Source organism: Amblyomma americanum, chromosome 1 (genome assembly GCF_052857255.1).
Source record: "Amblyomma americanum isolate KBUSLIRL-KWMA chromosome 1, ASM5285725v1, whole genome shotgun sequence".
Taxonomy (NCBI): domain Eukaryota; kingdom Metazoa; phylum Arthropoda; class Arachnida; order Ixodida; family Ixodidae; genus Amblyomma; species Amblyomma americanum.
Genome location: NC_135497.1, coordinates 270,058,359 through 270,070,801, shown reverse-complemented (window position 1 = coordinate 270,070,801; position 12,443 = coordinate 270,058,359). Strand labels below are relative to the sequence as shown.

Genomic DNA, 12,443 nt, shown 5'->3' with positions numbered 1-12,443 from the left:
TTTCGCCCTTTAGCTGCTTTGCTCTACAGCTTTACTTTCCATACCGCACCAGTGGCTGCAGTGGCAACAACGCAAGTGCTGAAGACGCCGCCTGGCCGCGTAAAAGCGTAAGTTATTGGGTGGTGCCATCTTTCGGCAACGACTGCATCGATAGCTACCTCGGTCTCACATTCCCGTCACTGCGTGGCGCTCCATATCCGTGAGTGGCGCGAGTTTTTATTTGCCACTACAACCACTTCAGCGGCATAGCGCGCGCTTTCTTCTCGCACTGACGCAACTCCGGAACTTTCGTCAATCAACCTACGAAAGCACGTGCGCTGCTGCGAGTCGCGCTCACTCGATGACGGGAACGTAGGTGCGTAGGTTCTCTCGCGACTTAACTGCGCGTGTGCCGCTGCCGCTACAAAACGCCAACAAGTTGCTGTGTCGTGTCGGCGTGCGCGCAAGCGCATGTTTCCGTGTGTACGCGCGCTTAGTGCATTGCGCTTTCCCATACGGATTACTTGAACTGGAAAGGGAGTGCTGCAGTTTCCCAGCATCGGAACAGTTTAACCATGGGAAACAAACACGGAGGATGTCTGCGCTCTCCGGACATACGTAAGTTGCTCTTCATCGTTTGCTCTCGCGCTTCTACGGGGCGTGAGGGGCATGCTTCCGACTCTTCGTATTCGGGAGCATGCTCCTTGGGAATCTTGTATATAGATATGTGCAGATAACAGTGGCACGTTATTTGAGCTGACGGAGTGCTAACGACTACGTTGGCCTTGCAGAATTTCTGGCACCAATTTATGAGGCAGTTCCTAGCTGCGAACGTCAGCAGGCGTTGGTACCGCTAAATGTATGCAACTGAACGCGCCTGGGTTAATGTATAATCACAAGAGCTCGCCTACCGCTGTTTCGCACAGTATACACTATGCACTCTGTGGCTGAGTGGAATTTTGTCTCATACTTACGCGGTGATTGCGCAGATTTCCATGTGCGTCTACATTATCCATGGGCTGATATAACTTTGTCTTGTGTATGCCAGTCGATCTAGTCCACAACAGCTTTGCACCGGTGACGGCTGCATTCACATTGTTTGGAATTTTACACATAGATTATGGCGGACATAATGCGTGGCCTTGTGCGTTCGCGCTTTACAAAGCTTGAGCGGTTTCTCGTCCCCGGCTGGGTTCACGGCTATAAATCTGCCAGTTGCAATGCGGCAAATCATTTCTTGTCTCTCTCATGGACGATTCCTGCGTGGTCTTTGCCACTACGCCAAGTCTAACAATCAGCTTAATCGTTCAATGCCAACTGTAGTGTTGCATATGCGTGACAATCGGTTACAAATGAACGTGTTGAGTTTGTTCCCCAGCTGAGTAATATGGCATCGTCTGGACAGCTGATTCTACGTCAGTGTATACGTAGTATGTAAACAGACTTCGTCGTGTCATTGGTGTTTTCAGGGTATAAAAAATTTAACCACTCACGCACTCACTCGATTAGGAAGGTGCTAAATTCCTAAATGGAATTGCTGGGGGGAAATATATAACGTCAAGCCAATTTTTCTGAATAGAGTAACCCGATTCTTAATTCACACACTGATTTCGAGGTGCGAATAAAGAGATTCGGGGTCCGCAGTCAGCAGCATACCAACGGTTATCTTGAATATCCCGCATTTAAGGGTTCGTGTCATCAGCCGTCACCATGACGCTTCAATCCATAGGCGCGCGCAGGGTTCTCCATTATGGGGAGTCAAATTTCACCACAGCGCCCCCCCCCCCCCCCCCCCCGTCCTTCGCACCCCTCCCACCGATGCCCCTACAGTCAAAACGCAGCGCAGAGATGCGGTATGGTCATAAAAGATTTATTTCAGTGTGATAAAATTGCAAAATACAGAAAGTAATATTGACTAGTGGTTTTTACTTTCATGCGTGACATCGGCTGAGGAAGACAGCCGCTGAACCTCTGAGGGCACCAGTCTAGAAAAGCGATTCCGAAGGAATTTCCATTCTCTCAAAGCCGCAAAAAGTATATATACACACCTGTCTTTTGTTAGCTGCAAAAAAAGAATCTGAAAATTCTTCATCAACTAATACTGCTTTAAACTAATATTCGCTCTGTGAGCTATGTGGCGGTAGTGATAGAGTGCGCTGCACTGCATGCGTACACTGCATGCCTTGGCGTGGACAACGTTGTCTGAGAAACACGCCATTAGAGCAAAACGCGTTCGTGTTTACAACATTGCTGCAGAAACGCGGCACTGGAGCATAGGCCGCCGGCGTACATTGGGTAAATTGACACTGACGATGAAAAAGTTGAAGACGCGCATATGGTACCCTGGGTCAATGGACACCTCAATCACGCTTTCTGGTGCGCGGTGGTGGTGTCCACCTGCAAAAAAACTGCGCTTTTGCACAGTATTTCGTGCTCAGCGATACTAAACCGCCAACCGTTTTTTTTATTGGTTTTAAAGTTGGCGGGACATATCATATGGCTTCGCAGACTTTCAAACCTTATACAGCAGTAGTCATGCAGCGCTGTGTATAATGCAAAACGCAGGTGAATGTTGTTAAAGCATACTATAGGGCAATAGCTAAGCTTTGTTCAACTTATCCCTCCATCCACCTTTATGGGCTTGCTGAGCAAAATAATAACAGTATGTGAAAGCACAAAGCCTTCCTCTCGAAGCAAGGGGAGGAAGATGTGTTTTCAACGATGTGGGCAGACCTGGCTACTCCGGATATGGTATGGTATTGTATGGCATGTTGGGGTTAACGTCTCAAAGCTGCACGTGCGCTCAGGGGAGCATCGTGTGGAGGCCTCCAGAATAATTTTGGCCAACTGGTGTGTTATAACGTGCGCAAACATTGCACAATACACGGGATATTTCGCATTTCGCCATCATCGCCATGCGGCCTGTGTCCGACTGAGCCACCGCGGTGGGTGCTACCCTGGACATTAAAGAAGAAAGGAGGCCAAGAGATGACATATTAAAGAGTGGAACAGTTGGAGAGGTGTGTAAAGGATGGAGAGCTAGACAGCTGAACAAGCGTGAAATGGCTCTTGACAGATGACTGCGAGCGGATATAGGCATGCTAACTGGCTGGAAACAGTTGCTGCGAAGGTGGATGTTCTGCTTAATTGTGATAATACTACGTACAGCTGCCGCTCTGGCGTCAAGGGCGTCACGGCTCGAACGCAATGAAACAAGGTGCACATGGCACCGCTGAATGAGTCCGGAACCTGCCATAATCTCGCGCGGCTGCACTGCTTGCTTGTTTTTTTCTGCAAAACCACAGAGATCTTCGTCACGCCGCATTGTTTTGTGGCTTAAATACAGCACTCTGGTGGTTTCCGTGGCCCCTTCGTGTGGTATCCAGTCACAGACAAGTCACGAACCCGTATTCATCGTTTCTTCACACGAAACTTCCTTAAAATCTTTTCGCGGATTTCTACTGTCCATTTGGACGGACTCAAAAAACCGCCCTATCGTTTCCTTTGCTCGAAAGGTGCCGGGAAGTGTTGGGGTTTCAGAGCCCCTATGAATGCAATTACACTGTGGCGTTGATCAGAAAAAATGGCGGGCGGTTTAGCAAATTGCTAAGCACAAAATATTGTGCGAAAGCGCAGTTCTTTGCAGGTGGAAATCACCGCCACGTACCCGAAAGCGCGATTGAGGTGTCCACTGACCCAGGGAGCTATAGCTATGCACGTCTTCAAGTTTTTCATCGTCAATGCCAGTTTACCCAATGCACGCCGGCGGCCTATGCTCCAGTACCGCGTTTCTGCAGCAATGTTGTCAACGCCAACGCGTACTGCTCTAGTGTCTTGTTTCTGCCACAACGTTGTGCACTCCAACGCATGCAGCGCACATCTCTATGTCACTACCGCCACATAGCTCAAAGCGCGAATATTAGTTCGATAGTATAGTATTAGTTGATGAAAAAAAAAAACGATGTGCAATGCACAGCGCGAGAGTGTGTTGCAGTTTAACGCGATAGCCTAGTGCTCTCCGTAGTTGGCCAGCAAAGCTGATCTGTTCGCTCCGCCGCGGGTTCGAATACCAGTCGCGGATATTTAATTTATTTTTTGTTTATTTCACTTCGTACAAACCCACAAACATGGCAAGATCTTGCTGGGGGTTTACCCATCGGAATAATGTTTTCGCACTAATAGGATTTGCGACTATGCCTTATCAGGGCGGTTTTATGAGTTGCAGCGTTCATCTGCCACAGTGTGCGCTGGGATGTTTGCAGCTGCAGTCATTGAGGTCATTTTACAGCTCACTGCTATTTGTGACTCGTTGCGTAGACGCGCCTTTTTGTGCCATTTGCTAGGAGGTGCGCCGACATGTGCCTCTTTGTGGTCAGTCTGCATAAGCGCTGTCTGCCTCGTCCACACTAATCACTAGTACGCAAAGTTATTTGCTGTGAAGCACCGTTGCGCACTTATCACTTCGGGGTCGCTTTTAGGTAAAAGAAAAGTATTTTATTTAGACAACATTGGTTACCTAGGACGCAGACAAAAATAAAACAAAAAAGTAAATACCTGACTCATTGCCAGTCCCCCCCTCCCGACACACATCACTCAACAGCACTGTATCGACATCGATCACTTTTTAAAATATCACCATCATGAAACTATACTGGTGAGAGGCAAGCGGCCTCCGCCAGTAACCTGCGCAAATAGTGCCGATGAACTAACCCCGATAGCAAGCACGGTATTGCGATGTTTCTCGGGTGGCTTCTTTAATCGGCGCCAGTGGTACGCGTCATACGACGCTCAAACACAGTGCCAGTTGCTATTTAAAATGTACCAGGGATCCGTGAGTAATGCCCATGAAAGATGGGGCAAACACTTTGCTGGGTTATTTCTAGTTGAATTTTACGCTCCGAAGCAACCATGCGTGCTGTAAGTTACAGCCATTGTCAAAAATATTCAGTCAAAGCGGTTTACTTCTAAGCCATGTAGGCTGGCTTTCTATAGCGCCTCTGAAAGTCTTCAGCTTCGAAAGGACAAAGAAGAAAGGTCTCACCTCTGAGAGATTTGGAACGCTGGCTAAACGAGCCCTCCTGCGCGACCCGGAAGTAGGCATCTTGGGCTGTATATCTTTTACGAAGGCTGCACCTGCTGAAATGTAGGGCTTCTAGGTGGTTTAAAGTTATCCCGAATGATTGCTCATACACTCGAAGAAACAAATTGGTCCGCAGAGGTGATATACAGCCTTTGTCACCGAGTCACGAGCTTCTAAGCTGTGTATAGCGGGGACTCTTGTACGATCCATGGAAGTCCTAACTTTCGGAGCGCTGATTACGAGAGTTCCTCTCACCTTCAAGAGCTCAGAACGTTGGGCGATGCGTAACAAGCCACACAACATGGCCCGGAACGAAACGCCTTTGGGCTCTACGTTTTTTTCAAAGGCTGTACATCCTTCCACGCGGTGCGGCACGTTCGGTATCGTATTTTTGTGTTTATAGGATCGGTTTAGATGGTGTATCATTCTCGACGGGAAGACAGTAATATTAACGAGGCGTCGGCTTCGGCCTGTTGAAGCACAGCTGAAGAGATGAAAGCAACTGCACGATACGACAGTATACGCAATGTTGAAACACAGATACAGCGCATACCTGGGCTCGTGTTTCTTCGTAGTGTCCCGTCTTGCCCCAACGCTTCTTTAGTCGTTTCCATCGTAATGTTAGCCAGAGAAATATAATCTGCCGTCTTTAATACGCGGAATGTAGAAACCCACGCACACATAAACAAGCTTAATTTAATTCAACGCCTATCGGACCAATGTACGGAGGCTGATGTTAGAGCTGTGGACAGAAGCAGGAAGTCCTGTAAATGCATGCCGACTATTCAGGACATGTGAGAAACCCACTTGCATTGCGTTTCAGCTCCCGACCTGTAGCCACCAGCCCTTTCGACGCCTGGCGTGCTGCGAAGAAAAAAAAAATAAAAAAGACAGGAAGTAGCTATTCTCTAACGCTGTTAAGGGCACTTGTTGAGCAAAAGGAGTACCAAGGCCAAAGCAGTGGCGCGACTGCCGCTATACCGACATAGCGGCAAAACTCACGCTCATCTCAAGAATGCGCCGTGGTACAGCCCACCGCGGCACGAAAAAGAGAGAGAGAGAGAGAACACCACCATCCAACGGTTTGCTCTCACCTTTAAAACTTTCAATTACAACCTCCAGTAAGTCCCCAAAGTTCCAGAAAGGCCCTCTTTGACATACTGATAATCGCTTAACAGATCAAAAGGAGAGTGTAAACGCACTGTTCTCATTCTTATACCGCCGACTAACCGCGGCTTTTGAAAGCCTAAAAGCACCGGCAGTCTCCCTCGCAGCCTTTTTACCAGCGTCGCCATGAAACGTGCCAGCCTTTTCCAATTAAGTCTCATGCCCGCATGGACTTGCTTAGAACGTTGGAGACGTGCTCCGCTCACGCTCTCCATCTGCCGATAGCTTGCACTTATACGCTATATAGTGCCACGCTGCTGTTGCCCTCCAACTGCGAGCGTTGTTCGCCAGCGCGAGCTAGTACGTGACCCTGCATGATGGGCCATTCATGTGAAGATTAAGCGACTGTTGCGTAACCGGAGTCTCCTCTTTGCCTGCCGTGGCTCTTATCGTGGCTTCTGTAGGTGATATCCTTTAATGGCCGCCCTAGTGACCGACATGCACCTTTTGTTTTTATGCGTGTTGGCTGATACTGAAAACGGAGAGCAAAGAACAGTGACCTGCGTTCTCAGAACACTTGTGCTGCTCGATATTTTTTTTGTTTATTTATTCCTCGCGGGACGTTGAGTGCAAAGGAGCGACAGCATACGTTTTCTGGTATCTGTACGCTTGAAACAAGTTTCGTACTGCAGACAGTAGCTGTTTAACGTCTGGGTTTTCATATTTTTTTCCCAGGCTGAAAGCATACGCGAAAAAGAATGGTTCGCTTTTACAAGCCATGGTACTTTTAGCTTGCAGCGCCAACCAAAGGCAGGGGCACAAAATGAAGACAGAACGGCCGAGTGCTGACTGTCTTAAGTTAGTGTCAATCATCCTTTCTCCTTTCAGACCTTGTTTACGGTTTGGGCGCCGGTGGTCTTTTTCCTGAAGTATGAACCAACAAGCCCAGCTGGATGTACTGCTGATATATATATATATATATATATATATATATATATATATATATATATATATATATATATATATATATATATATATATATATATATATATATATATATATATATAATATATATATATATATATATAGCTCGATTGTGAGCCTTTACGGTTGTCATGTTATAACCATGCCTCGGTAAGGCGTGCGCATTTCTAGTTTATTTTAATAGTTTCAGTGTAGATTTTTGTTTCGTCAGGGGGTAATAGCCTGCTTGTTGAAGCCCTTTGTATTCAGGGGAAGACAGAGGTCACATATTGCTTCTACTTTTTTTTTCTTTCTCTCTGTTTGCTTTGGTTTGCGTGAATGAGCACAGCCGAAAATATCGCTTTTTTCGACCTGCGGTATCCGCGCCGATTATTCCGGTTTCCAGGTATATCTTCACTTTGCCACGAAGCCAAATCGATTCGCCTGTGCGGGAAAGCGTCGTTGTGGCACCTTATAACTATGGTCGAGGGTTGGCACCCTTTAGGCTCTTTCGAAGTAAGGGTGAAATATCCGGCGGAGCTCCACTCTCTCTCTCTCGAAAAAAAAAAAAAACTCCGAGAAGTCGTGTGTCCCGCTTTTGCGCCGGGAACGAATCCGCCGCGCCATTCGCTTTGGGGCTGGCATATAGGGCTCGCGGGCGAGGCGGTGCTCGATAGCCGCGATGCCGACGCCCTTCTCCGATAAGCGCCGATAAAAGTGCCCACTCGGTGTATACCTCCGACGTGCCATGTATGCTGATCGTCGAATATTTCTGCCGTTCAATTCACGGGGGAATGTTCTGGTGGAGCGGGGTGCTGCGCGGAGTTCCCGCGCAGCACGGCTGTGACCGTTGCTATAGCTGCGCGGTGGCGCTCGCTGTGTATATGGCTGCGTTATAGTATCTGGATAGAACGCATCCAGTGACTCGAGGCTGCCCGGCATCGATAAGCAGCAGTCGCCCGTATGTGTGACGACCGCACCGCTTGGCTTCCGCTGACGCACATCGCCGGAGTGACCGAGCGTGTGCGTCGGGAGGGGCCTCGCGGAGAAAAGTTTCCCCGTGAATGTCGCGAATACCGAGGAGCGCTCCCTCCCTTTTTTCCGGCTCGTGCGATCCATATTTTGCTTTTTTCTGTCCAGTTTGCTGCCGCCAACTTTCCTTGTTAAGCGGCCGCATTTTCCGCGCTTCTCCTTTTCTGCCATGCGTCTTGAGCTAGTGGTCATTTCACTCTTCTTTGCACGTTGGTTAGAACGATAAGGTTCAAGGAAGGCCGACATCTTCGCTTTCCGTCATTGTTGTCGCTCTCCTTGTTCCCCCTTCTTCCGGGCTGTTTCATATTTATCAGTGCGGCAGAGGAAACAAGGGAAGGCTATTTTTGTTCGAGAACAAGCCAGCCATTGTAAAAGAAGTATCGTACGAATAATAGTGTGTTCGCGAGTACCCTAACTGGTCCGTTCAAGTTCTGCCTTTATGCACGCATTCAAAAGCTGTGTTCTTGCTTGTGTAAGCTTTGAATCTTTTTTTTCGAACTCGCTGTCATGTTGCTTAATGGGGCAAAATGCTATTATTAAATGCCCCTCTCAGTTTTTGCTGCATCTGTGCCGCTACTACAGTTGTATTTTCGTTTTAATGTGGTTTAACGTCCCAAAGCGACTCAGGCTATGAGAGAAGCCGTAGTGAAGGGCTCCGGAAATTTCGACCACCTGGGGTTCTTTAACGTGCACTGACATCGCACAGTACACAGGCCTCTAGAATTTCGCCTCCATCGAAATTCGACCGCCGCGGCCGGGATCGAACCCGCGTCTTTCGGGCCAGCAGCCGAGCGCCATAACCACTCAGCCACCGCGGCGGCTACTACTACAGTTGCAGGTATACGGTATTGCACAGGAGCTGAAAGCTCTGGTTCCTGGAGGAAATTCCTGTTTACTCTCAGGCGTCTTGTGCTTTACACAAGTCTGGATTTGAGGAATCGCATAAAACTTGGGTAAATAACAGTGAGGCATCTGTGCTGAACACTCTATGTAGCTTGGAATCAGGCCTGGTGCGCAACGCTGGCGCAGCGTATTATTTACACGCATAATCGTCGGCGAACGCTCACGTGTCGAGGCTTATTGTGGCTTTAATTTCGGCGAAGAAGAAAACAAACATTTTCGAACTTAATTCAGTGTTATCCACTAATCCTGGGTTATCCAGGGTCTTGTTCTGAGTTCTGCACGCAATATTCCAACTTGTGACTTTTCTGCGATTACCACCTTCATGTCATTCTGCGGTGGAATGACCAAACTAACCTGTGCATTAAACACAATGCGTGCATTCGAGGGCAAAGCATGTCTAGGGGGAAGAAGCTCGAGACACGCGGAGAACGCTGACTGCGCGTCATCGTGCCTCTAAACGTCGATGATGTGTTTCTGGCGCCATGCCCTGTCTCAGTTCCTGTCGCAGTTTGCAGCGTTCTACGCATGCGCGTAGGTGGCTGGCGGCTGACTACCAAACAGTCTCTTAACAACCTATCCCCCCCCCCCCCCCCCCCGCTGCCCCTCTGTCGTTACTGCCATAAAGAGCTTCGGCTCATTGGTAACACCCTCTGCCACTTAAAACCTTGAACCAAGTGGCGCTGAAGCGCTCAGGGTTCTTTTTTTTTTCTCTTCCTTCGTGGGGCACTGGAGGATTTAAGGGAAGACTTGCAATGTTTTTTTTTTTCTAACTTTATCTCTTTGTTGCTGTGTAGGTCTTCCCTCTGCTCGGTGTTTTAATTTTGACGTGGTTCTTCTTTTACGCTTAGGAACTTAGTTGTTGCTGTAAACAACAGCGTGTTAGGAATATAACATCGTCTACCTCTTTATATCGGGCTCGCTACCACTTTTTTTGTTTTTTCACAGTAGTTTCGACTGTGGCGACCGCGGCCCAAGCTGGCTGCGCCGAACACTGTGAAGAACAGCCTTCCGTGTACAGCAAAGCATAGGTGCATACGCCGGCCTTCGTTCTGTAGAGAGGGGGGGGGGGGGGGGGTACAGAATACCGGATCTCCTTCCTTCGGTCAAAACCGACGAAGGCCGGGCCAATCCGCCACTGCACGCGGGCGCTGTGCGACGACCACGAGTGGGGAGCTACTCGTCGCCATTGTGGCCCACTTGAACCTCGTTGGCGCGCGGCCCCTTCGGGTCGTCCTCCAGCGCACCGCATCCGACTGCAGGCTGCTAGGGACGCGACTGGCAGCGACTGCCTCCCTGGGCATGAAGTGGTCCCGCTCCCGCCGCGACGTAGAGCAGTGCCCTCTGGCGATAATTGACGGGCGACCCCCAGTGGCGATATGCGATTCGACGCGCGACACACATATTACCGCTTCGTCTCGTTTCGAACGAGGAAGTTGCCGCTCACCCCTGTTAATTTTGAAGCACCGCAGCCGGAGGCGACGCTCCGCGTGCGTTGGAAGGCGCTTTGGCAACCCGTCGATGCGGAGCGCTCGTCAGTGGAACGGACAAATTAAATTCTCCTTTTCTATTCTCCCTAAAAACGAAATTGAGTGTAACTTCAAGTCAAGGGCGCTAATGCGAAATAGAACGCTTTTTGCGCGAATAGTCACTTCTCGTGACACTTGGATATTCGCCCATCCCTTAAGCATTTCAACAGTGGCATACAGCGCTCGCTAACAACTGCGTTATTTCTGCGATAGGGCTGAACACATTGCACATGCATGGTGAAGATGCAGCAGTGAAACGGAAAGAATGAGATACAGCGTAAGAAGAGAAAATGCTAAAGAAATAAAAGCATCCTTGCAATGTTTTTAATCATATCGTTTGTTTTTCTACTCACGCGTCTTTATTAAACTTATACGAGAGGTGTTCAACAATTTCTGCCTCCTGAGCTGCAACGTTTCTTAATGGACTAGAACTGAAAGACATTTCATGCAAGCTTATGCTTGGAGTGTCGTATTTGCTAAGAACACACCGCTTTTTGTATATAGTCCCAACCGGCGTCGATGCCATTTTTGCTACCAGTATTTGCCTGCTGTCGTATACGGTGGCATATGCATTGATAAAAGCTTCCTCCGAAGCGAAGTGCGTACCTTTAAGGCGTTGTTTCATCTCGGGAAACAGTCATAGAAGTTTGACTGCGCCTGGTCGGGGCGGTAAAGTAAATAATTCGGACAGTAAGAAATTCACTGAGCGTGGAAGTGCTCTCGCTTCGGCGTCAATGCCGCCACATGCATAACAAGACTGAGAGGGGAAATTCCAAACTTTCATTTTCATCACCAGCAATTCAGGACAGCGCCCGGTAAATGCCGCTAACCCTAGCGGCCTATCACGTTATTTTCTGCAACCACCCGGTCATTCTATTTCTTTTTTACGTCACGGATGATGTCAAACCGCTTTTTTTGAAGGTTCAAAGCCTTGCGCCTCGTGATAGCAGCCGAGGCAACTAGGAACGCTTTTCCTGAATACCGGGTATTGTTGTAGGTAGCGTCAGTTACTATTCGCTTGAAGTTAAAAGAAAAAGCGTTTTAAAAGTACCGCGTGAACATGGCCTTGAGGCGATGTATCCAGCAAACCGGGACAGTTCGAAAAAAAAAACAAGCATGGTGATGGGTTTCTGTTTTATGCACTTATAAATGCAGACGATTTTCAAAAACACCATTGCCACGGCCGTAAACGAACGCGAAAAGCTTGAAAGTTGGATGATTAAAGCGAGTAATCTACTCACGACGCCGTTTTAGTCTCTCCGCAATCTGAGAAGATTTAATGGAGTGCTTTCATTATAAACTCGCGGAAACGTCGCCAGTGCGCAGTGAAAAAAAAAATGTTTTTTGTTATATGCGCTCGAGGAACTGGTTCCTTCGTCACTAAGCCGGCGAGTAAGCCGACGATCATGCAGCGTGATGTCCGTGATGTTGAACTGTAGTGAACTCCCTTTTTTTGCTTTCTTTTGTTGTAATCGCGTGGCTGACGAAGTGAAGGTGTACTTCGTCACACAACTGCCCACCGTCTTGACATCACCGTCATCGTCTCATCTGCTTCAGCAGTTTCAGTCGTTATACGTCAATATATGCAGACAGAACGAGAGACAATATTCTTTATTGTGAACCAATGATGTCTAATTTTAAAGTGTAACATGGCCTTCTACACGAGTGCAAAGACAACACTTTTTTCACGCAAGCAGTATGTTCCCGAAGAAGAATATGAGTTGCAGGAGGCGGGGAACTGAGCTTCGGAGGGCGGTTTGAATGCTCTAGCATTGGGCAGCGTTCGTGCAGGTTACACTTCGTAATTTGGCCGCCCCGAGCGTCTGGAAAGGCATCGGATGTAATGGCGGAGA

General features: G+C 48.4%; 1 protein-coding gene across 1 annotated transcript in view; it reads left to right on the top strand.

Moving 5' to 3' along the window:
• Positions 1-225: 225 nt before the first annotated feature.
• The window catches only part of LOC144115067 (breast cancer anti-estrogen resistance protein 3 homolog), a 172,161-nt gene continuing 159,943 nt past the window's right edge, over positions 226-12,443 (top strand). The window contains exon 1 of the mRNA XM_077649207.1: positions 226-597. Within this exon, the coding sequence (XP_077505333.1) occupies positions 555-597 (43 nt within the window). The 5' untranslated portion in view covers positions 226-554. The remainder of the gene's footprint in view (positions 598-12,443) is intronic.